Genomic DNA, 26,312 nt, shown 5'->3' with positions numbered 1-26,312 from the left:
CTGAAGAGCAGAAAACCTACATAAAGAGAGAGGGGGATAGCTGGAGGAATTGAAGCTAGAGCAGCAGTATTATTTCAGTCAAAAAAGAGACTGCGTAGGGGGGAAATGTGGTGAGTGTGAAGAAGTTGAAAAAGTTGAAGAAGTTGAAGAAGAAGTTGAAGAAACGGCGGGAGGACGAAGAAGATAAAGCTCTGCCCTTTTCCGTTTTGGGGGGGCAAAAGCTTGCTGAGCGAACCTTCCATAAATTTCTACGAGGTACGGCGGCGCTAGTCCTGATTGGGTAATTTTGCACTTCACCGATATAGAATGTGAGAGAACAGTGAAAGAAGAGTGATGGAAACGGCGATAGACACGATAGTAACTAGTAGAGTATTCTAGTTCATAACGACCGAGAAGAGGGTATCAAGATATTTGATAGGAGATGCGTATTATGATGAGTTGAAATGGAAACAGATAAGTGCGTAAGAACATAAGAAAATTGACTCCCTGTAGAGAACGCCGTTGTAATATACCCTGCGTAGTCTAGTTATGCCCGCCGAACCAGCCCACAGAATAGTAACTCAGGCCGGAAGGCCCCCAAGTTTGCGCCATCCATAACGCCAGCCCGCCAACAATGCCAACACCACCCAGCACTTGAACCAGCACCCATCCTCGTCGTGAGATATCATCTCCAAGTTTTAGTATCCCCAGAGGGTCGGCCGCGTTCACCTTCCCGGCGGCAACTCGATACTCAAACCGTCGGCCGTCCTGCGTCCGCACACAAAGATTCCTTTTATCTCCAGGTCTATCCTTGTTGTTCTCAAAACCAGGGAAGCCTGGTGTCTGAGATAAAGGCACCAAGGTTCCGTCAATCACACACTCTCCAAGTTTCTCTGTCAGCCATACGGCTCTTTCATCCCGCCCTAGCTGTTCATAGCGGTATCTTTCGTTTTGCAAGCTTTGTTGGAGGTCAGAAGCCCATTTTGCAAGTCGCATCTGAGCAAACTGTTCTTCACGTCTGGCGTGTTCCGACACCCGTGCAAGCGTATATTCAGACAACCCTACCATATCACCACGTGGGGCAAGTACGTGTGATGCGGATGCTGATACTAATGCAGGCGTAGACGGTAAGGAAGGCGTGAGGTGCGAGTCAGCGAGGGAAGAAACACCGTTCGATGGCCTGGGTAGAAAGCTTGAGGGTGTACGGGTCCGAAGCCGCTGGGCTTCTGTCAGCTTCTTAGCCGCAGAGTACCGGAACCAGCTAATATTATCTCTGTCGAAGAGTTTCTCCAAAACGAATCGTAGGTCTGAAGATGCCAGTGGCTGTACATATTCGGGACTCATGAGGATGCTTGCATCCATAGTTTCATCGTCATTAGTATTTGCAGAAGAAACCTCAAAAGGAATGCTCGGGCTTGACACGTTAGTATTAATCAAAGCTTCACCAAACGGACCAAAGCAAGATAGTTTGAGGTCCGCGTCACGCACTCGCTCTGCGAAGGATCTCTTTATTGTTTGGATTTCATCAGAGGTAAGATTGTCAGATTTGGCGATTAATGGAACGACTGTCGAAAAGTTGGACAGCTTTTGAATGCTGCGGATATCGGCAGTCATAGTTTCTATGTCCGGGTTAGCTCCTCGCTTAGAGAATGATTAAACCCGTGGATATAAAGCCTACTTTCAGATATCAGATATAATATGACATCTACCTGCGGTCCTCCATTTCCGCTAAGTAGTCCCTGGAAATCTGCAGTTACTGACCGCACAGCAGACATTGCCCGTGCGAATTGCTTGTTCATATATTGAACTATGACTTCGGTCTGTTGATCGGCACTTTTTGAACCTGCAAAGGTGTCGACGAAGCATAGATTCCTTTCCAAAATAACATCTCCCGTGCTCTTTCTTCGCCTGAGCACGCGCGAATCATCCATATCCGACCACCAAGACGGGTATGGCTTTGTACTAGCATATATTTCGGAGATTGGCTCACATTCTCTAGTACGTCGAGGCTTGCCTGATGTTTTTCTTCGAGATTTCACCATGGCAGAAGGTGAATGTGGTAATGGGTCTATATGCACAATATCTTCGAACACTTGGGCAATGGATTTGAGTAATGAAGTCTTTCCGCAACCTATCGTGATTTGGTTGGTGTTAAGGCACAGTACTAATAAAAAACCAATTTGGAGTAAACATACCTGGTGCCCCCGCAAGGAGGAACTTCAGTCTTCCCATAGCCTTCCCCCTTTCTGTAAAAGGGCGTCGACTTGGCATTTTGATGCTGGGCATCACCAACTGCGAAGAGCTGTCCGGTAATTCAGAGGACTCGACTAGACTGTCTTCTATCTCACCCCCATTTTGATAGCTAATTTCATCCACAGCAGACATATCATCAACATGCCTAAATGACCGTGTCGAAGTGGACTTCGGGCTACTCGGTAAAGACACTGGTTCACCCGGCGAGCCGATAAAAGAAGGGGCTCCAGACAGCGGAATACCAATATCGGACAAAGGATACTTTATGGAGTCTTCAGCCTTCTCCCCGTGTAAGTTTTGTGCAGTATCTCTCGTGGTGGCTGATAATAATGAGGTATCAATATCAGTCCCCGTAGTCGCGTGTACATCGTGGAAGGGAGGCAACGGCCCGCTGATCCCATCATCAATCGTGTCTGCTAAGCTCTGTACTCCATAAGTACTGTCATTTGGGGTTCCTGGAGCACTGGACTCAGACCCATCCATGTCATCTCCTCGAGCAAGGAAGAATGCCGTGGGAGCTGCGCTGCTAAGTTCGCTGGATGGTGTAGTTTGTGTTATGTTGGGTGAGGTGGTTTTGCGGGGGCGTTCCCGCACTAAATCCGCGGCAGCAGGGCGCATGTTTGTTGACAAGACTTGGTATAACCGAGTGATATGTGCATGGCAAGAAACGTCTCACTAAGAACTATATAACAACAAAACGCCAGCACCGTTGCATCTGGTCTTTCCTTCGTAGTCCTTCACAGCACGATGTGACCGACTCGGTTGATTGATTGTGGTGATGCAACAACTATGGATGAACTTTGTGGCCAGACCGAGAACCCCGTGACTTGGGGTTTGCTGACGTTTCCGTCATATCCACTAGTCCTTTTCTGGCTAGCAGTTCGCAGGATCCACTTTTACCTGACATCAAAGCTTGGCGGTTTAATTTATTACGTAATCTATAAAAGACTTGACAACAACTTTATCTCATCAACCTTTATTCTGATATCAAAAGATCAGATGAGACCCATTGGGACATGGAAAGAAGAGCTAAGAGGAAGGAAGTTATAGGTTCTAGACAGAGTCTATACTACAAAATACCAAGCACACCTCCTATCGCCGGCAAGAGAACAAAGAGACTGATATGGCTGCCTTTGTTTGGGCTGGTAAAAGCAAGGCGCAAGGCTGATTAGTTAAATGGCTTTTGTCCTCCATACTAGAAGACTTACTCCCTTAAATGATTTCAGATAATACCCGCATCATATTTTGCGGTTTTGACCAGCTATGCGCAATACCGCTCGATGCATCGGTTAGAGCAGCAGTCGGGGTCGTCAAAACAGAGACCTATTACCACAGTAGAGAAAAAAGTTGTCAACCCTCTTGCGAGTAATGATAGGTGGAATACATAACTCACGTTTCTTTGGGATACACCCCAGCACAGTTGCTGACGCTACTGAAGAGAAGATAAAGATGATAGTGGTTAATATGAGAGAGAGCTTCATGGTGTCGATGCGAGTATTAACCACAGTCGGCCAGAGTTGTCAGTTGAGATAATATTGTGGCAGTAGTCAAAGTATTTGCTTCAAGAAACGGTGGATATTTATACCCTTTCTCTTTGATGCATTACGTATCTCCACGGGATCCTCTGACGGAGGTGGATGCGAGGACTAGTTACATCCGTGCCAATCATGTGGTAGAAATAGCAGGCAGGTTTGATTGTTCAGTTCAAAGAGGCTAATATTATTGCGGTATATATGCGCCCGTTTACGGAATCACTGCAGGTCAATCACACTTTAATCAATTATCCTAGTCTGTTCAACACTGAGAATATATACCCATAAAAAAGAATCAAAGAAGTAAGAAAATGAATGGGCACAGCAGGGCACTGATAACATCCCTTGGCTATAACTATTAAAAGTCTATAATGCATCTTATAACAGCAACAGATGCTGTGATTCATCTTTTTATGATGTTTATCACAGATAAGAATTTGGTCCGCGAAACAGTAGTTCGTTTTTTAGCTTCGGCGCCCGTTTCAAGAGGAACCGTTTAAAAATGCCGCTTCAGGTTTATATATACCAGCTCCCCCACATCTTTGCGCTCTCCAACTCATATTAACCATATATCACCTTTTTCTAGGTCAAGGTTGGGTGACAGAATGTAACATTTTCAGGCCGTTTACCCTTCATCTCATTTCACTTTATACCAGGGCATTTTCTTCCGATATATTATTTAATCGCTATTCAAAGGAAATCTCTTGGCTCTGAGAACTGTGGCTTGCCTGCAAGTATTTAATGCTTGATACTTAACTCTGCATAAGCAACCTCTTCTATATTTTGACTCTAAGAATAAATAGTCTAGCCGTCAGGTTATGTAGCTCGGACTACGCCGACTTATGCCGTACCAGTATATTTATCAATAGTTTCGAGACATTCTGTGGTACACAATTGTAGCCCAGTTTTAGTACCGGTGATACCAGTTTATAGTCTCTTAACTGTTTGTTCCTCCCACGACGTAGATCTATGGCCTGGAGCGTTATACCTCCGTAAAACCGCACTGTTACGTTGTCCGGGAAAAGTTGCGGATGGTATGCATATTGTCAAACGCAAGCGGTAGGTTTATGATGGGCGAGCTTTGCCGTGGCCAGAGGCTCTCTCCCACAGCAGTTTCTCGAGTTGCGTTAAAGTAAAATTTAACTATCAACTGAGTCGGCTATAGTTGCCAAGTGAAGGGAGATAACAACAGCTTATGCTGTTCCTGTTCCCAATATTCAAATGGTGCTTTCCGTTTATTGTTCTTGAAAGCGTGAGCCGGTATCTGGGTGATCTTAGTATATATAAAAGCAAGTAGCACCGTTATAACATGGTATATTTAAATCATTAGAGTGCACTGGATCGCCTTTAGCGGTTGTAGCCCTCGGCCGTTCGTATCGCATGTGAGCCATGAAACTCGCAGAGTAAAGGGATATCATCAACTCTGACTTTCTCTTTTCTTATGCCAGGTGATATACATGAGCTCACTCATGTAGCATAATTCTTTATGCAGGTGGGCCGAGTTGGGCAGAAATTTTCAGCTAACCACCCTGAAAAAGCGACATAGGTTGTCGCACCCTTGTTGTTGTCTAGACTGCTTATTCATTTCACAAGTAGTTTGTTAAGAGGTGTATAACTTCCGGGTCGGTATCCTCATAGGAAGCCTAGACCTCTGATATTCGGCACCAATGTATATGTTGAATATATCCTAGTAGCGGAAACTGGAACTCATACACAAGTTCTTACAGGGAAGAAAATCAGGCAGCCACAGGGCTTCAGGCCATTAATGGAATTTAGTCTGCGCCTCTGGTATAATTTCTTATGTTGAGAGGACGGCGATGGTGAAGGGTAGCAAAAAGCCATCCTTAAAGGCTGCTCTTAGTAGTACCAGGCGCTGGCTGTTTGCAATGACCGCTCTATGTTGGTTTTCCCAGGTAGATCGGCCATGTTGGCTTCCTATGCACGAAAGCCCAAGCAGAGATATATATTTTGAATTAAACTGGCGAGTGGCCAAAGTAATATGTAGATAGCTTCCATGCATTTTGGAATACAACTAGATCTAGCCCAGACAGGGCTAAACCTCCGATAGTGTTGATACTAAAGGTGATTTTCCATGTGCATGTATGTATGTATCCACGGTTCGAGTAATATCCTTGCAATATCTCGGGCGTAGTGGAGAGCTAGATATATATATAAGAGGTATTATAGAATATTCATGTATCTCCGGTTTTCTCGCTCCCATCGCTCGTAATCTCCCGAATGACATTGCGGAAATCCAGGTGGTCCGAATATTAGAAAACCCAGCCTGGAAAGAATGATATTCCTACTTTACAGAAGTTAGTCTCTTGAATAGTTCCCTGGTCCGGCGATATGAGGAATTGGCATTTTCTTTTTTTTTTTTTTTCAACAGCTGCTAGCATCATCAACACAGGTATGTACGGAGTACTCCGTCCAGCAACCAAAACTCTGTTAGGTCCACATCGACTAGTGTTATGGAAACCAGCTTACACAGTAGCTCGCGGTGCCAGTCCGAAGGCCACCGGAAATACTAAACAGATCCGATCCACTTTCAAATTCCGAAGGTGTGTCTTCCCGCGGAATCAGTGGGAATTTTCCGGGTTGAGAGAAGGAAAAGAGACGGAGTCCTCCGTTTCTTCTCTCCTGTGCTCCAAGGTATATGCAAGATACCAAAACTCGGGGGTAGCAAACGGGGTTAGCTATCTTGATATCGCCGCTGCTTCGTCTTCCCAAGTCCAAACATTCTCCAAACATAATCCAGCGCGTACCGTGCTGGGAGCCGATGAAAAATATACGACTCTTCGCTGATAATTATTTGAAGAAATAAGCATTCAAAACGAGTCCTATCGGTAATGCGGAACTGCGGCATCCCTGACACCTCGTATATAATTGCGCAATTACATAGTACTTCTTTTTTTTCTTTTTTATTGATAACTCTGGAAGCTGGCGTGCCAAGTGCCTTTGATCATTTTTAATATGGGGAGGTTTTATCCATCTCTCCCGCCTGGTGGATGATTGGTGGGCTTAATGACAAGCAAAAAAAAAAAAAAAAAAAAAAAAGAAAAGAAAACGAATATATATTAAGTTAAGAATGCAGAATGCGATCTAATAATAGCCAAGGAAAATGACATGGAGTATAAACACAGTTGATTTTTCCTGATAAATGACCTTGGATGTAAATTTTTGCTTGCATTGTGAAGATTTCTATAGACGCGGAAATGTTGCAAGCGATGTCTCCAGGGGTAGAATAAGAAATGTCTCTTTATCTCGTAGTTAGTTACAGGGGGATCTGTATTGTTTTCCCCAATTAAATAGTGAGATATACGGCAAGCCACATTGGCTGGTTGATGAAAATTAGGCCGTTGTTTCGCTGGCTGGTACCAAGTACTCTAAAGATGGATGCTTAATTTCTTCTCCCAACTATAAGCCCTGAAATGTGATATTTCTTCCTGGAGATCAGTGTTTATTCTCTAGTGTATATGTATCATATTGAGGAGGCACCAGCAAGGTCCAATAGTACTCTGTGAATGACAGTATAGTGTTAGCTAGTTTACCAGCCCTGACGATCATATATGCCAAACCAGGAACCCCAGGTCTCTTCGAGCCGCAACGATCACATATGTACCCGGCGCGTGGAGGAGGCTGAGATTGCAGAATTGACCAACCAGAGCGGCTGTCAGGGGAACTTGTCACGATGCAGAGCGTTGATTAGAGATTATCGCGTCTAACCCCGCGGAGATATCTGAAGATGACCTATTTCGTTGCGCACCATTGTGTCGGGATTTCAATATCAACGTTATGTTTTATCTTTTTTCTTTTTTGTATGTTATAACGGTCTCCAGTGGCTGCCCACTCTCCTCCGATTGCCCTGTCTGAAAGTGGACTGTACGAGGTATGAATGATATGAATAGCCATTCAAGACCGTTGATGAGTAAGGTAGTGGATGAGAATCACACTATCAACTATGGTACACAGGGTGGCCATTACTATAGTTTGTTTATCAAGGTGGTCATTCTTAAATTTTCCGAATGAAAAGCCACTCCCTCCCGATTGTATCCGTAAATTTCCCTGGCATGATATAAAAATGGGCTGAAATATTAGCCGCGAGTCTATGCATTTGGCTTCCTATCAAGTTCCCAAAGCCATAGTCTCGGTGCACCAGGTGATCGCAGCGTAAGCCATCCCCACCACGAGTATAACTTTTGAAAAAAAACGAGTCAGGAAGGGCGTCCAATTGCATATATCAGGCCTTGATTTGGTAGAATCAGAAAAACTGGTCGCTATATTCGAATAGATAAGGCACATTTAGGCCACCATCCGGGTTGAGGCTGCCGGAATTGCCTTGATGCTCTTTCTATGGCGTATTGGTCCCGGGGGGGCACATTGTAGATCCCGACGTAGTGGCGTACACGACATTGCTCAGGTATGAACGAGATTACCTATTGAATATAAACACCCTAAGTGCAGCAGGTTTGCGGCTATCGCGACAGTTATTCCAGATGTCTAACGACCCAAGGCTGCATAGTAGATTCACCACCTTGACGTCATTTTGTCATTTTGATTTGGGCTAAGGTAAAAAATGCATATAGTTACATCGTATATTTATATACGATATCTTCATGCAACGCGGACGCAGCTTGAAATTTGCAATGTGAAATAAGAACCTACCAGCAGGTAATTGATGTTGGGGGGGGGGAAAAAAGGAAAAGGAAAAATATGCGACGATACCTTGTGGTTGAGCAGCAAATCGATCAACGTGATCCGCGGAGTTAGGAAGAGCAACATCAAGATTGAACCAACTTTGCTTTTCAGCACACCTGTGCCTAATCACAATGTCTCTATCTGATGATCTCCTTGACCTTCTAATCCTGCATTGTGGCGCCGTACTAGAGGCGTTGGTATCCAAAGTTTCGGTTCGCGGGTCTACGGCAGGGGAGATATGTACTCTAGTAGAATACCGCCCCTCCCATAATGGTTGGGATGTTTATATATGACAGAGCAACAGAGGCGGTTTCGAGTGATAGTCGACATATCATAAAGCATGAACAAGCTGTCAAAATCATACTTTGTGGCGAATGGCCTTGACGTTTCTGTATGATAATCTGGAGGTAGCGAACCGGCCTGACAAGAGTGTCTCCATTGTATACATATATATTTGGGTTATCGCGGTTTGTTATCGCTTGGGCTTGCGCAAACCAGGTGGCCATAGCTTCGGGAGGCAAAAAAGCAAGGAAAGGTCCCTGCTGCTAGGATAAAAGCAGATGGTCCTTCCCAAGGCACCCTTTCGACATTTGAGACACGCAGGTTTAGTCTTTTAAGCATGATTGTTGTGGGGCAAACTTCTCGGAGCAGGAGGAACTAGTGACCTGCAGGGCCACTGGGAAGGGCTCTCGATGCAAGGAATGGTGGGTTCCGGAAGCTGCACCCTGCATTTCCGCCGCGAGGGGCGGCCTCATGAGGGCAAAGAGAGCCAAGTCCGAGGTAAGCGCCACCAAGAAGCCTTGCGAGTTGGACCAAGGATTCCAAGTGTCATAAAAGTCCAGACGAACTTGTCCTTGTGTACCCATGTAAGGAAAAATAAAATAAGAAAAACAGCGTTTTCTGTCTAGCTCTTCCCACGTTTCATGCATATATTGTGGGGTGCAGTCCTGGTAAAATAAGTCTATATTATTTTTGTCTGGCGGAAGACCAAAAAAAAAAAAAACTGGTTAAGTGTTATTCGTGCCTGAGACGGGTGGAAAGTAAACCTTGTCGGGCTCTGTTGCAACGACTGTGTGTGGGAGTCCTTGGTCCGACGTCAGCTTTCTCTGCAGAATATCGACGACGACGGTGTTGACCTACCTCACTCTGTAGACGAGCCTCGAGAGCCTCGACAAGGCAGACTGAGCAGTTCATCTGCTGTTCGTCCTGCATCTTCGCATCTTCTGCTGCGAAATCCTTGAGATGTCGTTGCTTTTTCCTTCTTCGGCTAGGCCCAATCGGGAAATTGACTGGGCTCTGCCATGTGACTTGCCCATCGCAGTCTAGCGCCCTAGCCGGGGTTTGTATCTTTAAGTATCTTTGCATATAAAAAGCGCGTGAGGATACATAAAGATACTTGCAGGTGTAAGCTTAGCTAATTTGCAGTTCCCCCTCGCCTATTGTCGCCCGTTTCTTCGTCCAAGGGCCTTTTTTTTTTTCTTCTTTTCGTCCATCGATGGGCCTGCGACTTCTGCATAATCCAATATCTCGCCTTTCTCTCGCCTGTTCGTTCTCTCGCATTCCTCTTCTCTGTCGTGTGCTCACCGCTGTGGTCATTGGAAACACATCGAACAAACGCCTTTTCCGCACAGGAACGGTCGCCGGAAAGCTGCTGTTACTTAACTATCCTCCCCCCGCAGACGAACCGCAGCGGAAGAACGAAGCCCCTCCATCTACCTGTGTCCGAAAGCATTCGACCCCTACGAGGCGCGCGCCTTGCCTCGATATATATATATATACATTATTACTATTCTCAGTTGCATCGCATGAAGGTCGACTGACTGATTAGTTAAAGAGACGAAAGTGTTCGAGGATGAATCAAGACCCGTCTCTGCCATCATGGCCGGACCATGTTTCTGATGAGACCGCAGCAGCCATGATCCCTACCACGACAGATGACTACACCAGCCTGCTCGATTTCAATTTTGACCTGGCCGAATTCGATAGCGGCAGTTCCGGTGATCGCCAGAACCAGAATATATGCACCACTGCGCCGCCGCTTGTCTCCACGACCGGAATGCAGGATATCAGCGGATTGACCTCGATGGAACATACCAGCACCAGCCAGCCGCTACAGGAACAGCAACAACAGCATTATCCTGCCTCCGTCACAATGCCAGGCAGCGAGCCGGTCACTCCAATGGACATGCAGGGTCCTAATCCGATGCAGTCTCAACCACACTACTACATGAAACAGCAGCAATCACAGAACGCTTACGGCACAGGCTACGGACAACGCCAGTCCTTTGTTCCGCCCACTCCGGATAGCGCTGATATGCACAACGGATCACAAAACTACAGCCTTCGACTCGAAACCGGACACCAGCGAGGCTACGAACCATTTACAAGAGGAATGGAGGACCAGGTACGTGTTTATTTTTCTCTTCTTCCTTTTTTCCACTCTTTTGGGTCAACAAAATATCGCAATACTTTGATTAAGCCGCTAACCTGATGATTAGAGCTCATTTACTCCGCTCATCTCGCCAGCCATGACCCCATTGGAACATCAACTAAGATTCCCTGAATACACGACTCCGGGAGAGTATCTTAGCCCGCTTACGTCTCCAGCTCTGGAGGCACGACAATCCAACGGCGCTGGCTTCAACTTCCCCAATGGCTCGCACATGGACTACAGCGCTATGCTATCATCGCCAACTGAAATAGGGCATCATCCTGCAACTTCCAGCGCATTAACAAATTCGCCAAAACTTATCCAGAAACAACGACGCAAATCTCAGGCCTCCAGACTATCACGACAGTCTCCCTCTGTTAGGCCCCTCAATGGACGGTCACGACCACAGACCGAAGCTGAAGCTCGTGCGCGAGCGAAAAAGCTCTCCGCCCAGGCCGCTGCCAACAGGACCTCAAATTCACGCAACTCCAGCAGCAATGAAGGATCTGGCCTAGATTCCGTTTCGCCTGAGCCACTTACGGAGCCATTGATGCCACCGCCCGCATTACCCAGATCTGGAAAGTCACCGTATATGGGCGCACAGGATCAAACCACATCGATGAACGAAGTAGCCACTCCAGCCACTCTAATGAAGCTACAGAAACAGCAAATCTCTCCTGGGATGGATGGAGAGTTCTCCAGAAACGGTACTGTCATCGTTGGGTCGGCTCCTGAGGAACAGATGGAGGATATATCGCTCCCAGAATCAGCCTCGTTTCACACAATGCCAAGTGGCGAGAGCACACCAACACTACACGCCAAACCCTCACAGATACTTAAACCGCGCATCGAATCGATATCGGAACTAAAAGGAGCAACCTCCGTTACCCCAAGCCCGATAATAAAAGCAAAAGGTTCTCCCAGCGGCCCGGTTGGCCTAAAACGATCCGACTCCAAACAAAGTTCTAGAGTGACAAAGAAACGCCAGGGAATGAGCGCTGCTCAGAGCCCGGCATTGAGACCAAAAATAAGTCCTAGCATACAGCCTCTCATTCGTGCCGATGGTACTATTCCTTTCCCTTTCCCTTCTTATTATTTTACATGTCTATTTAGATTTAATACTTATACTTTCCAACAGGTGTATCTAGTGAAATCTCCGCTCTACATCTTGCCTCAAAATCAAACTACCAGCATATCCTTGAAGGTACTCTCCTACCGGGAGTAACGTACCCAGAAGCTCTTGCCGAAAATTTAAGCTCGAAACGAACAAATCACAAACTTGCCGAACAAGGGCGCCGAAATCGCATAAATTCCGCCCTTAAGGAGATCGAAAGCCTGCTGCCGATTTCATTGACACATAGAGCCAAAGAAAAGGAACAAAATAAGGACTTTGCTGATGGTGGCTCGACTGGGAATTCTAAGATCCCCGATAAACCTCCGACGAACCAGCCCATCAGCAAAGCAAGCACCGTCGAAATGGCCATTGTTTATATCAAAGCCTTGCAGCAAGAGCTGGCAGAAACAAAGGCTAAACTGCAATTAGCAGAATCGAAATTCTGCAATATCTCTCCTGACCTGGCCCCTGCACCTATTCCCGTCTCTGCCTCTAGCTCCGAGCCGAACCCTGTGAAGACACCTAAGGCCCAAGGCGAGAACCAAGATACCATCATAAACGAAAACCCCACCCCAGGCGCAGCTCCTATAACCGCTGTAACTGATACCACCCCAGAATCGAAATAAATCGAATGCCAAAATCCAGGGATAGGACCTTTTTTTTTTTTATCTTCATATCAGCATCCGCTTCCGAGGTAGTTCGACTTCTTGACTTTTTAATTTTCCGTCTAGTATCCCCATTAATGTGACCTGCGACCTCTTCTTTAAAATGATAAGAATTTTATTTATAGCCCAAGGGATATGGATATATTTCTTCTATTCATTTTTTCCATCTATGCTATGCCCAATGTTTTGCTTCTTTTTTTTTTTTCGTTCTTTACCCTCCGCGACGTCACTTTTTTTCATTTCCGGCTTCTTCTGTAAATATATATGTCTCAGTTCCACGCTTCAGGCTAGGGTCATGGTCTTTTCATGCAAGATCCCAGGACTTAGGACCTCTCTGGCAAGTGGCAGGTGGCAATGAACTTTTTCGTTCATCTTTTTTCCCCTTTAATCTGGTGGTGGAATGGTGCATACTTTGGTTTTTTTTTGCAGGAATTTTTTATACATATCTTTTGAATTTTACGGCTTTCCTTTTTTTTTCTGTCAGGTTTTCTTCTTTTTACGCCTTTTTCTTGATTATTATCTATGGTGGGGTTGAGCGGCTGTCTGATAAAAATTACATATTTATGCGTTGACCTAGTTTTAATTTGATGTGTTGATTTTCATGCACATTATCGATTTATTCGTGCCTAAATCTGTGTAGATGTATCTACAAGACTATAGCTATTTCGTTATTGATTGAAATATTCTATGCCCATTTCATGTGTGCGTATCTACTACCACTTTGTCTAGCATGCCAAAACACATATATAGTTACCCACGTCGATGGCGGTGGCAAACCAATAGCTTCGATATAGCCCGATATTCTCGACCGTCTCTACGGGGGGGATGAACCTTAGATGTGAGCCGGATCTATCCAGAGAGTACGTTATCTTCGCACATCGAACCCGGATGATAATAAGCAGAGTCAGAAACAGATAGACGAATATTCAACTCACCCAACAGAATGGCCACCCATTCTGTCGCCTCCCCATAGGCCACTTGTCCCTTTATACAAGCAGTCACGATGCACTTTCGGCTTATCTAACTTTTGCTATCAACTTCCGCTGAGCACGATTTCACCATTAGAGGATAGGGATTATCCCTGTATAAGCTCATGCATCTCGATCTCAGTTTTTCACTTCCTCTGCTGTTTCTTTTGGATGTATCATAAGTAACATCTGTTGCTCTTATGGGCGCACATATCAGAGTCTTATCAATATATTGTTCATGGGAATCATGTTTATTTCCAGTTTCTCTTAAGTGGAATACGATACTTAGCTGCCACAGGTGCATGGGTATAGAAAGCTTGAGAGGAGTTTGGAGTCTCTAGGATAGTATTACCTCTCGAAAGGCTCAGTGGCAGGATAACCAAGATATGATGTGTCGCTCCAATGAGATAGCCGTTGTCCGCTATTGTAACAGTAGAGTACCTTGTTGAGGTTGGCCAAGAGAAAGTGATATGCAACCGAACTTGATAGAATAGTCCAATCATTGTTGGGATCTCTGTGAAGGCTCAGGCTTGAAAGACGGAAGCAGAAAGAGCTAAAGGCCGTATCCCACGAAATGACACTCAGACAGACCGTACTAATTGAGTTGACTTAGGCTGAGAAACAATCTTTAACTGGGTTTGTCCCAAGGTCCTGGCTAAGCGAATATCCCTGTATGCAAAATATTCGTGTCTGGATCCATAATATAGCTTCTGCCGGGCTGCCTGTGCTTGATATAGCTTCACATTTTGAGCCCATGATCGAGAGATATCGATATCGATAGGTTCGGATCTTATTAGTAGGGTCTTGAGAGATGCTAATACTCTAGATCCCTAAACCAAGCAACAAAAATCATGTGTTAATGAAGCTCTCCGGTATGCTTATATCGAAGGCATATGGTGCAACCTGTAAAGCCCTGATATGTTCAGTCCTATCCAGCGGAGGGCTGAGATTCGGAGAGATTTTATCAAAGGAAACATAATCAATAATCAGTAATAATGACTTCCTCTGCTTGGGCAGCGAAGATGATGGTATATGGAATCATATACCTAACTATGAAAGATCCTTGTAGTTGCCAAAAAATAAAGCATCATAAAAAGTGCATGGCCCAATTTGTCATGTCAATTTGTGCAGATTGTAGCTTGTTTTCCTCGAGCACAGGATGGATGGGTTGGGGCTCTTGATATGTTCAAGAATACTGAAACAGTCAATCGGTACAAGGTTGGATATGGCCAAGGGTGAACGAGAGCTCAGATCAACATTTTGAAAGCGCCGCCAGGTCAAGTTGCTTTGTGAAACGCCGGACATGTGATGGATATGTAGTGAAAATACCGACCTGCCGATGAACCAAGCGTATAACATTTTGCTATCCCGGAGACATATTTTCAGCATGGATCAAAGTATCGGGATGTTTTGAATCGTATAGAATTGCGAGGCGATCACTCCATATTTGAGACAACGTATATTGCGGTCAAAGTTGACATGTATCTAAATTTTTCCGTCAAGCGGGCAGAACAAGGTAACATGGATGCCTGTGAAAATGATGACCCATTGTTATCGCTGCATAGAAGCTGAATATGATTATTTAAGACGGTTCTATAGGAGCCGGTAGGTAGAATAGCCTACGGGTTTTTTTTGAATTGGCTAGCGGGTGCCCATGTTGCGGATAGATTTGTAATACTTCCAGGCTGAACTGTCCATGTGGGTGGTATCATATCCAGCCATTGCTGTTGAACATAATACGGAGATCTTAAGTTAGGCTTGGTAATCTGTAGAGTTATATAGACCGGCACAGCTGCCAGTGCCGGACTAACAACGTGATCAATATATCAATATCCTCATAGAAGTAATTCGACTAGAGAGAAAACAGCTCATGAGTATGGTATATGAGGGTTTGGGCACTAACGTTTTGAAACGATAGCTCGTGAAGCACGGAGAGGCGAAGTGACAATCACAGATAGCTGATGTGCTCGAACGTTACCCAAGTATGACGAGAGCTGGAATCGTTGCTTCTAAGTCGGGACTTCCAATAATACGCAGAGCAATGTTCAATTGGTCGATATAGTTCATATATTAGTTAACAGCTAGCAGTAATAGTAGTTCAAGGTTGTAGCTCAGAGACGCCGTGACAAGCCATAATAGGTGATATGATGTGAATACCATTTCAAGCATGTGTCAAGCGTAAGGCTGAAACAGTTCAGGCGTCCTCTTCATCCCACAGGTGGTGGATATGCGACTAAATTTTTTTGGTTTTGCACTCTAGAGATTGACGGTGGCCGCCAAGTGGAGGTATACGGGGCTCGATGGCAGACTGTGAAGCCATGGGGATCGGCTAGTATCCCTCTTCTGGTATAAAATTCACTCGTTGAACGATGGCTTGAATGGCTCTGGATTGTATATATTGGGAAGAGTAGAAAGTCAGGATGGGAAGTCAGTCAGGAACGTTGAATTTTGGTTACGGGGAACTACTTGGTGCTCCGTCTTGGCAGGAGCTTGGCGTCAATCATGTTACGCAACGAACAGTGAGGCCTCAAACAACATTGAGGTTTGGATGTGAGTTGCATGCCTGGCAATACCAAAGCTGGTTCACTTGGCCAGCATACCTGGTAAGTTCATTGATCTATATTAATTTGCTCAGTAAAGACTAAGTTCTCATAGTAGGCTGCAAACTAATGCAGCACGCTATTTTAGAGGAATTCTGTGATGCTACACGTTGGTCATCACAGGTTCATTTCTCTTTTTCATTGCTGGTTCAACTGCCAATATAAAAAGAGATGACTGGCTGCCAGCACCAGAACTGAAATTGTGGATGATAGCGCTGCCATTGCTACCGTAATATTTGTAAAATGAGGAGAGCCTTTATCTACCAAAAGCACCATAACGTGCTAACGTTTCCACCATGGGGCACCTATGCCGCTTGAGTGCTGCCTGGAGCGCTTGATCAAGGCACGTCTGCCACCGAAGTGATTTCGCTTTCTTCTCTTCCATACTTCTCTGTAACAATAACTCCAGTATTGGTACACTGTCGTTAATGACTGCCAGCTCTATCAAGTTGGGATAATCTGAGGATATATTTGCCCCATAACTGTCCAACGGAAAAGCGAGTAGTGCATGGTTATGGGATTCAATAGCTGCTCTAAAGACGGGTTTCGGAGAGTTGATAGGTATTCTCAAGACGCTGTCCCGAGTAAGTAGATATTCCATAAACTCCACAACATCCTGACCATATGGTTTGACGAATTCCCACGCGGTATGGATGTTACCCAATTTCGCGCCGATTTTAACAGTGATAAGGAGTAAAGCAATTGGGATACGGTCACCACTACCGGGAACTGACTTTTTTGCTAGGTCTAAGCGAATAGGTCCAGTGTTATTTGAGTTTAGAACCAACTCAGCGACCTTGAAATGCCTTCGAGATGCCGTTTCGATAAAAGCATTAGGAAAATGCCGGCTAGAGCAATTCGCTCCGGCCTCTAGCAATATTCTAACCGTTGATTCATGGCCTCGGGCCATAGCAGCATGGATTGGTAGGTCGCGGTGAAATGGTAAAACACAGTGCCCGACGTCCGCTCCGTCAAGTAGCAATCGCCTCACTAGCTCATCTTCCCCTGTGGATGATGCTGCATATAGGGCTGCATGGTCGCTATGGACGCCATTTCGGAATAGAGTCTTCACAATATTGCTATTACCACCTAAACCTGCCCCCATAATGGGAGAAAAGATAGTGTTTTGGTAGGCGAGGACGTTTGCCCCATGACCTATCAATTTATTTACCATGCCTTCATGTCCACCAGCAGCAGCGAAGTAAAGAGCTGGAGCTCCCACATTATCAGTTGAGTTGACGTCGAGCTCTTCGAAGAATAGGTCAAACATTGCCTCGTTCCCCCTTTTAATGGACGCTATTAATGCATTTCCATGTCGTGTAGGCTTTTGGTGGACATTCGCCCCATATTCGAGCAGTAATTTGACCGTTTCCGCATCATTAGACTCAATTGCATAGGTCAACGAGGTATCTGTACCCTTTGGTGCGAAGTTTGGGTCTGCTCCCGCCTGCAAGAGCAGCTTGGCTTCTTCATGATTTCCATGCCGAGCTGCTAATTGAAGTGCTGTTGGTGCTGCAGCCTCGCTGGCAAGCTCTATCGCCATCTTCTTGGTGAAATCTCTCCCGGAAGCCTACTGTTCAGCATTAGCTTTCAGTAGAAGTAATATCTAACGGTTATAAATCTCACTCTGCCGTTGTAAGGAGTTGCTTTAAATCGCTGGCATAACCTTAGGGGACAAGGAAGGTAGCCTGATAGTGAAGACATAAGGAAATGAAGGGAGAGAAGGGGAGAGAAGGGATAAGGCAGAGGAAGGAGGCTTGCCCTTGTCTACTATATATTTTTGATGTTGGCATAGCCTTGTGCATGTCTCCAACCTCGGAGTTGTGCACAACGAATCCTCATCGCTCAATATTTCCAAAATGTTGGGAGCTTTCATGCCATCAGTAAGCATGAAGGATTTTGCGGGGAAATATTCTTACCCATCGTTAGTAAACCATTTATTCCTTCTCGGCAGTCCCGATGCCGTCAAGTGTCTCTCTCGGAGAAGTCCTTAACGTCGTCACTTATCCTTAGGGGGGCCCGGAGTATGTCTAAGGCTTAGCCAGAGGTATGACAATCTTAGCATCTACAGCGACTATTTTTTCCCTTCAACCACTCATATGTCTTTGATGCCAGCAATGAGAGCAACCTAGATCTTAATGCCTACCTAGATCACTATCTGATGCGTCGATCGTATGCACAGCGTCCTACGGCTGGCTAGCTGTGAGCCCTGCCTGAATTTAGCCCTTGGATTATCTTGCTCATAGCACGGATTCCATCTAAAACTGGAAATACTAGGTTATTGATCCTGCGTACAAGATTCTCCACAGTACCAGCTGTGCTCTGAGTTGAAACCAACCGGACGGCTTGCCGGCGTCCTCACCTCGAGAAGATCCGTATATAGTTCGAGAACATAACAGAGGCTCAATAAATATGTAACCACAGATTCATTGCCATCGATGTAGACAATATCAACGGCTGTGTTCAATGGCAGGATGTATGCCACGAAAGTCGTCCGGCGAATGTCGTGGCGACTATGGTGTGTATATGTTTATGGCCCCTTGCATGGCCCAAAGGTGTGAATAGTGCCTCTATATGTAGGAAGGGCGGTTTGACTGAGATATGACTTGTTTTGCAGGCTGTACGTACATTTATATGTGCATTGTGCATTTCTTCCAGAAGATCATAAAGCTGTCTTTTTGATTCTATAACTAATTTCTATTGCTGCGAGCCTGTGCGGAAGAATGAGCCCCGTAAGAAAGCCGCCTTGGTGTGTTTAATACATGACGTATCTCAAACAAAAATATATCTGAGGCGGTCCTTTCTCTCTAATGGAAGTGAAGACAACCCCAGTGTGGTTGTTTTTCAGTCACTTGGTTTGATTCACAGACCTTGACGTGTTATATATAAACCATGAGGAGGCCGAGGGCGCAGTGAATAGTTTTGCTGACTGCCTATTTAATAGTTTCTTCCTACCACATACGCTGCCTCACTCATAATCATGTACATTATGTACAATACGCTGACAATATCATAACGTAGAGAGGTTTGCAGGCTCACGGAGTCCACAGCCAACTCGGGGAATACTGGCTACGCCGTCTGGTGCAGGAAGGCGTTCGCGGAGGCATATTTGAGCCTACTATAGTCGCCAACGGACGACTTTCACCGTGGAACTCTAGAGGAAACTCAGCTAGCAGGTCAAAGGCTTCTGGCAGGCTGACCTAAAACACGTCTATTCCTCAATACCACCATATAAGAATGACAGACAAACCTTCGCCTTCAACATAACGGAAAGCTAGACGGTACCACATATACCATTCAGACATGCGATCATAGAGAGCGATATTTCTCAACTCCAGAGCTCTACTGAGTTTCTTAAAACGGCACATATCATCCCTCATGCCCTCATGTCAACAGACAGAGAGCAACGGTTTGTATGAGCATCAGTCATATATTTAAACACCTCAGTGTCGTTCTAACGTCTTTTTCCCGCACTATAAAGGTGAGACGCCTGAGGCAACAGACCTTGTTAACTCTGTGAGATGAGGAGATGAATGGAAGGATGAGAAGGGAGGCTACCAGGAGCTTGTAGCAAGGCTTGAGAAGGATGTTTTAGAGAGAGCTAATGAAGCCTGCCCTTATTGACTCTGGCATGGTCCACGATATCCAAGGTCTCAGAGTCAATCGTCCGACGGATGCCATCAACCTTACCAAGATGTCCATCAGGACTTTGAGCCAGCCACGGGTATGTGAAGGAACCAGACAGGTCGTGGGTACTGGAAGGGGGAAAATGGCCAACACCTGTATTAGAGGCGCTGCAGAAGAACATACTACCATCGTACCGAGAGACAATGCCCTGGCCATCTCCGCCATCTGGCCTCGTCGAGTGGTTCTAGATATGTGTACTCCGTAGACTATGCTTACTCTGCGTGCGTGTAAACCCAAGTGGTGTCTTTATGAAGTCTCCCTGCGAACTTTCACTAGCCTGTTGCAAGCCCTGGCGTAGTTGGCAGCGCAAAACCCGGGGCCTCGTTTTCGTACGAGGATGCGCGTTCGAGTCGCCGGATTCTCGCAAGTTTTTCCATTAGTTATAAATTCTTCTCACCCCAAAAAAAACCCCCAAAAAGAGAGCAAGGCGCCGGGAAAGCCTCGGACCTGCTGTCGAAACACTGGATACGAAAAGTGCGCCACGGAAAGGAACTGGATGAGAAAAGGACAAACCAGAAAAAGAAAAAAAAAACCCGGCTCCCTGTCAAAATGTCAGGGAATCAGGTCTGGCCAATGATATCTTTGGCCGGGGCAGAAGATTGATTGGGCTCTCCTCACAGAGAGAATAAAACACATCTCTTCGCCGAAAGGGGAGTCAAGTCTTTATATCCATAATATGGGAAAAGGAGCGAGATTCAGGAGTGCCCGAAACAGCCAAACAACGCCGGGGCTTGCACAGGCTTTTTTTTTTTTTCTCTTTCTTTGCTCTTTTGATATCTTTTCTTCCCCTGGCAAGCAGCCTGTACAAGGTACCGAAAATGTAACTAACCACAGGGCGGGAACTCATATTATCTACGCCGGCAAGGAAAGCAATATTAAACAATATCATTTCACCACCCGACCAGAGTCTGTTCAGTTTATAGAGTAAATACACATCAAAGATAATAAACAACACCAAAGTGGAGAGAAGATAGAGGTTGGTCTATTAGTCCTCGAAGAAGTTCAAAATCGCTTTAATCCCTTTCGTTCCCAGGCCATGACGTGGATAGGCGATATAAACAGGCTCTTCATGAGCTCCCAATTTGGCCCTGAATTCAGTTTTTCGTGTCAACTTGAATTGCTTGACGATGGTATCATATGTATGCTGCAGCACTTTCGCCTTGACACTGCTCAAATTGTGACCTGGAATTAAGTGTGGGATAGCACCGCCGCCGAAAGTAAGAGATTTTACACCCGAGCTCGCAGCTGATTGAATAGCGTTGGTGATGATATATTCGATGGAACCGGATGGGGAGCCAGGGAAATCAAGACTGTATTTCACCTGCATGCCATTCCGAGGAGCCAGTTGGGCAAGCGCAACGAACGAACAGATTGTTCCTTCACTGTCGGTGGCATAGAAGTATCGACGATGGGTGTGATCACGCCACGGGGTGATTTCAGAAAGATGGATTTGAGTTCCTTTCCTGTTTTTGCGCCAGTCCTCGATTCGAGCATCTATCTTCTCTCGAATGTCGTTTGGTACGGGTTCGCCGGGGGTAATGGTGTGAATCCTGATACCTTCGTTTTCAGCACGTCGGATCTTACGAGCTATTTCACCATCTGAAGCAGCCCGGTTGCGCTGGGGGTCGACTCGTTCTTCAGCGACACAAGAAAGACTTCGCCAGCCCAGGTGTTCGCCGAGGATTTCTTCGACACTAATAGAGCAAAGAATCCAGATTGGTCTAAGGTTAGTCTCCTTTTTTAGCCATTGGAGGAAAGTTATCACTATGCGGCGGTACTGGGACGCATCGCAGAGTGGATCTCCTGCGATCACTGCATATCCATGAGAAGGGACGTAGGAAACTGCAGCACCTGTGGCATAGTCTCGCCATATTTTATACCGGTCGTCAAGCCAAGAGGTAGACGTTGAGTCGCCATAATTGGCGATAAGGTCCTCCAGTGACTGTAGCTGGCGATTAGGATCAACTGGTAAATTGCGCGTTTTATTTTCATCTTGCCATGGAGGGTTTAGTGTTGATGCTTTAGGGTGACGGAGAGTGACGGGCTGTTCATGGTAAGGGAAACTCTTGGGGTCTCGATGGAAAAGAGATCCCAGTCGAATATTTCCCAACTTGAGAATCAGCATTAGGAGTCTCTCTAGTCCGATTCCAGCGCCGGCATGTGGAGGCGCTCCCCATTTGAATCCTTCCATGTACTCTTCCATGGAAGATGGGTCAATGCCAACTTCTCTCATCCGCTTTTCCAGAAGCTCGGGATTGTGGATACGCTGGCCGCCAGAGACGATCTCCTGTCCTCGAACGAATATATCAAACGACAGTGTGAATCTATCATCATCTGGGTGTGGCATAGCGTAGAAGGGCCGAGCGGATGCTGGGAAACGGTCCAAGATGTAGTAGTCTGTATGGTACTTCGCCTTCACTAGTTCGCCCAGCCTGATCTCATCTCGGGTCCCAAAGTCCTCCGTCTCAGATAATTTATTGCCGTTCTCATCCACCCAGCCAGAGTCATTAAGCATCTTGACACCCTCGACGAATGGTATAATGGGGGTTTTATCAAGCCAAACCAAGTCTTCGGATGGGTAATGGTGCTTGATAATTTCTATCTCTAATCGATATTTCTCATAGATGGACTTGAATATAGACTTGAGTACATGATCAAGAACCTCCAAGGCTTCATGATAATGTTCCTCAATAGCCATCTCAATATCCAATCCGGTATACTCTGTAAGATGTCTATGTGTGTTGGAATTCTCTGCTCTAAAAACCGCGCCAATTTCATAGACTCTCTCGAAATCCGAGGCAATGGCCATCTGTTTTGCGAGTTGTGGGCTCTGGGCCAAAAATGCAGGGCGGCTGAAATAGTTGACGCCAAAGACACTGGCTCCAGACTCTGTCGCGGATGCCTGAAGCTTGGGGGTGTGTATTTCAATGAAGTTATGGGTATCAAGGCATGATCGAAACATGTTAGAAATGGCGGATTGGATCCTGAAGATGGACTGCGATGTATCAGTGCGAAGATCAAGGATTCGGTTGGACAGCCTGGTCCGATCGGGGATCTTCTGGCGTATACCCTCCAGCCGTTCTTCATGGGCACCGGCAAGTTCGGCTTCGTACACGCTGAATGGAATCGGTTCTTCTCTACGCACAATGACATGGAGCTCTTCAATTTCAAACTCAAGGCTATGAATTGTCGTTCCAAAGACCGGTACATCTGGCTTCTTCAGGTGACCTTTCACCCTCAAGATCGAGCCAACTGGTATGCGCTCAGCCCAGTAAATCATGTTCGCCGATCTTAAGTTAGGCGCTGTTTGCAGAACACCTTGTAAGGTATGCAGCTGCTGCCGGAATACAAGGAAAGCAAACTTTGCTCCCATGCGACGAACCACATGAAGACGAGCACGGAAGACGAGTTCCATGCCTTGCATCTCATCCGTGATGGACTCAAACTTAGTGAGATTTTGCCGCGGACGGTCTCGAGACTGCATCATCGGCAAGTCACCATACCGCGCCTTCATCTCGGCAGTGTCATCATCGTTCTCTGAATGGGCGTCGCTGGCCTTTAGATCCGAACGAGTAGTGTCGATTGAGGTATCCCTTGTTTCCGCACTGAGCCTGGACCTGCTCTGCTCCTTTTGCTGGCGTCGTGCCGCGCGCTTCTGCTCATTCTTGCTCGAGGCGCCGCTATTATCGTCGCTATAATCGTCACTGGAGTAGACGTACTCTTTGTCCTGGAGGAAAGAAGCGAGATTTGAGCGGCGGTGGGGTAATAGATCAGATTCCGAGGCGGACTGCTTTATTTTGGATATGGCATCCCTGAGAGCCGACATTTTTGCAGACTGCTCTCGTCGAGGCACAAGTCCCAGGGCCGTAGCGAATTATGCAAACCAGATGTCGGTCTTTGGGCGATATTCTAGGAGACGGACCTGTCGCGGGGTCGTCCGGAAAGGATAGGCAATGAGAGACGGTATAAAAGCGTTTACCCCTGTAACGAGGGTCCAAACTCCTCCGAACGCAAGGGCTGTGTATGGCAAAGACAGATAATCTAAGATGAACGAAGACAAAGAGGGAGAAAGGAGGAGAAGGCGTGCGGGAGCCCTCTATATATAAGACCCTTATAAGACGCAAGAAAAAGCAGCGTCATTCAACAAGGGTGACCTTCTCCTGCCCCCACCACTGATGGAAGAGCTTGGTAATTAATTTAGTTATCAGGGGAACTCCGTACTCCGTTATAGATCTGTGTAAGTTGGGCTAGTTTCCCCGTTGTTGGGTGGGCGCTGAGACAGCCGTTCTTCCAACAGTAACAATAGACCAGGTTGGATATCCCTTGAAGGGCGTTTCCGATATATCCAAACCGTCCCCTCAAGGCTGGCCAGCAGTCCGTACTATGTATTCCGTTATCCTGCAATGGGAAAAGGCCCAGCCATCGTCCCAGGCTTAAGAGTAACCAGCGTAACCTTGCCTCCGAACGGCATCAATCAGGGATATCGAAAGCCGGGAAATCCAGCAAGCTTTACCAGGACCACAAAACGACGTCATATCTTCCGGCGAATCGAGGTCCAGCAAGAAGAAGCGAAGGCCTCGAGAAGCCAAAAAAAAAAAGAAGAGCAGCGAAGAAAGGCGTTCCTGCGTCGTGGTGGCTGAGACCGTAAACCACACAGTCCATGCAGGCCAACTGGACCGTCGGAGGAACAAGGCTGTTGAGTTTCGATCGAGGGCAATGAAACGGAGCATTTAATAGCTTCTGCTCGCCTGCCCGTCTGCTCGTTCTGATGTTGGTCCGGCGTTGGTGGTGTTGGTCTGAACTTGTTCGATGTGTATAAACACGTAAAAAGACCGTCCAAGGCCAGCTCTGGCACGCTCGAGTAGTTTCCTGTCTGTTTCATGGAACCAAAGCCAACGATGGAAAAAGAAGCCCCTAACAAGGTGTGGATGCGGGTGCAGATAGTTATCTTGCGCTTTCTCATGCGTATAGGCATGCTACTCCATGGCTATCCTCCCCCGATACCACCAAGCCCGTCGTTCGTTCGAGCTCTGCCGCGCCTGGGAGAATCCGACTCGCAGCGGGTGAAGCTGTACTTCTACACACCCAAGAAGTACGCTGAGCAGAAACGGGCGGGACACCGGTATCCCGTCGTGGTCAACTTCCACGGCGGAGGCTTCTGCATAGGCAAGGCCACGGACGATGCCCGTTGGGCTCGCGCGGTGGTCGAGTGCGCAGAGATGGTCGTCGTGAGCGTTGGCTATCGTCTGGCCCCAGAAGCTCCTTTTCCAGCTGCGGTCGACGACGGCGTTCGAGCACTGCAGTATCTCGAAGACAGAGCAGAAGAGCTGGCCCTCGATGTGTCGCGGGTCAGCCTGTCTGGTTTCTCGTCTGGTGGGAATCTGGCCTTCACCGTCCCGTTGCGCCGCCATCTGCTCCAGCAGGACTCATCGCGAGCGTCTCCTGCGCCGTCAGCCCTTCTCACTCCCTACGAGATGGCCGGAGACGGAAGCTCGATAAACCTGCATCTGTCTACCTTTGCGCAGCATTCTCAGGGCAGCAGCAGCTTCAGGCCATCCGCTTCACGATCTCAATCAGCTCAGCATCTCCTTCGACAAACAACCACCACCACCACCACCACCACCACCACTACTGTGGCAAACGACAGCGATATCGACAGCAATGAACGGCCACAGCCCTCTGCTTCGTCTCTAAGGATAATATCTATCGTGTCCTGGTACCCCATAGTCGACTACGTCCTCCCTCGTCACATCCGCCGTGACCGGAGTGTCTTCCCTTCCAAAACACTTCCCAAATTCATGACCACGCTATTTGACCACAGCTACATGCCCCATGAAGCTAACCGGCATCTACCGTACGCCTCACCTCTGCTGGCACCCCCTTCGCTACTGGCCGATGCTTTACCCAAGGATATCTTCCTCTACGTCTGCGAGTGGGATATGCTGCTGCATGAAGGACACGAGTTTGTAGATAAGCTCAAGGGCTGCGGAGGAGGCAAGGTTGTCCGTTCGATGATGATAGAATCGCAGAAGCATGCGTGGGATAAATCCGTCAATCCCCTTCGAGATCAAGAAAGTATAGACGTGTTTTACAGGACGGCAGCGCAGCAGTTACGGATTGTTAATGCGCGAGTATAGCCTTATTCTTATCATCTACATGTATTATTATTGTTGTTGCTGTTGTTTCTTCTACCATTGTACATATACGACAATTATGACGGCCTATCAAGACGATGTTAAAGATATAAAAATATATAACTTGTTTCCTATTTTTTTTTTCCTGCGTTTTTATAACTAACAATCTTCTGGAGTTCAGATCCTCTTTAAATCACTTGTTTTCCATCCCGAAGGCGAAAGAAAGGCCATTTTCATTACTCCATCCCAGG

The 26,312-nt window shown here is 46.5% G+C and overlaps 8 protein-coding genes across 8 annotated transcripts; 4 read left to right on the top strand and 4 right to left on the bottom strand.

Annotated features, from left to right (window-relative positions):
- Positions 1 to 522: 522 nt before the first annotated feature.
- Positions 523 to 2,850, bottom strand: MCYG_05776 (conserved hypothetical protein; the record flags this gene model as incomplete). Its single annotated transcript, XM_002845861.1, has 3 exons — positions 523 to 1,620; positions 1,689 to 2,143; positions 2,175 to 2,850. 3 exons carry the CDS (start codon positions 2,848 to 2,850, stop codon positions 523 to 525), a joined length of 2,229 nt encoding a protein of 742 aa, XP_002845907.1.
- A 4,483-nt stretch (positions 2,851 to 7,333) lies between these two features.
- On the top strand, positions 7,334 to 8,416 carry MCYG_05775 (uncharacterized protein; the record flags this gene model as incomplete). The annotated part of the gene is made up of 5 exons (XM_002845860.1): positions 7,334 to 7,436; positions 7,604 to 7,653; positions 7,863 to 7,934; positions 8,071 to 8,184; positions 8,351 to 8,416. The coding sequence occupies 5 exons, from the start codon at positions 7,334 to 7,336 to the stop codon at positions 8,414 to 8,416; spliced, it is 405 nt and encodes a 134-aa protein (XP_002845906.1).
- A 1,053-nt stretch (positions 8,417 to 9,469) lies between these two features.
- On the bottom strand, positions 9,470 to 10,058 carry MCYG_05774 (uncharacterized protein; the record flags this gene model as incomplete). Its single annotated transcript, XM_002845859.1, has 3 exons — positions 9,470 to 9,546; positions 9,584 to 9,871; positions 9,899 to 10,058. 3 exons carry the CDS (start codon positions 10,056 to 10,058, stop codon positions 9,470 to 9,472), a joined length of 525 nt encoding a protein of 174 aa, XP_002845905.1.
- A 319-nt stretch (positions 10,059 to 10,377) lies between these two features.
- On the top strand, positions 10,378 to 12,633 carry MCYG_05773 (phosphorus acquisition-controlling protein; the record flags this gene model as incomplete). Its single annotated transcript, XM_002845858.1, has 3 exons — positions 10,378 to 10,866; positions 10,961 to 11,930; positions 12,032 to 12,633. The coding sequence occupies 3 exons, from the start codon at positions 10,378 to 10,380 to the stop codon at positions 12,631 to 12,633; spliced, it is 2,061 nt and encodes a 686-aa protein (XP_002845904.1).
- Positions 12,634 to 16,496: 3,863 nt separating this feature from the next.
- Positions 16,497 to 17,944, bottom strand: MCYG_05772 (ankyrin; the record flags this gene model as incomplete). The annotated part of the gene is made up of 2 exons (XM_002845857.1): positions 16,497 to 17,810; positions 17,867 to 17,944. The coding sequence occupies 2 exons, from the start codon at positions 17,942 to 17,944 to the stop codon at positions 16,497 to 16,499; spliced, it is 1,392 nt and encodes a 463-aa protein (XP_002845903.1).
- Positions 17,945 to 19,844: 1,900 nt separating this feature from the next.
- Positions 19,845 to 20,307, top strand: MCYG_05771 (uncharacterized protein; the record flags this gene model as incomplete). The annotated part of the gene is made up of 2 exons (XM_002845856.1): positions 19,845 to 20,119; positions 20,166 to 20,307. The coding sequence occupies 2 exons, from the start codon at positions 19,845 to 19,847 to the stop codon at positions 20,305 to 20,307; spliced, it is 417 nt and encodes a 138-aa protein (XP_002845902.1).
- Positions 20,308 to 20,912: 605 nt separating this feature from the next.
- MCYG_05770 (aspartyl-tRNA synthetase) lies at positions 20,913 to 23,753 on the bottom strand (the record flags this gene model as incomplete). Its single annotated transcript, XM_002845855.1, has 1 exon — positions 20,913 to 23,753. One exon carries the CDS (start codon positions 23,751 to 23,753, stop codon positions 20,913 to 20,915), a length of 2,841 nt encoding a protein of 946 aa, XP_002845901.1.
- Positions 23,754 to 24,835: 1,082 nt separating this feature from the next.
- On the top strand, positions 24,836 to 26,064 carry MCYG_05769 (esterase/lipase/thioesterase; the record flags this gene model as incomplete). Its single annotated transcript, XM_002845854.1, has 1 exon — positions 24,836 to 26,064. The coding sequence occupies one exon, from the start codon at positions 24,901 to 24,903 to the stop codon at positions 26,062 to 26,064; it is 1,164 nt and encodes a 387-aa protein (XP_002845900.1).
- Between the last annotated feature and the right edge of the window lie 248 nt (positions 26,065 to 26,312).

This window comes from Microsporum canis, genomic scaffold, assembly GCF_000151145.1.
Source record: "Microsporum canis CBS 113480 supercont1.5 genomic scaffold, whole genome shotgun sequence".
Lineage (NCBI taxonomy): Eukaryota > Fungi > Ascomycota > Eurotiomycetes > Onygenales > Arthrodermataceae > Microsporum > Microsporum canis.
Note: the sequence above shows the minus strand (reverse complement) of the source record. Positions and strands in the feature narration are given on the sequence as shown.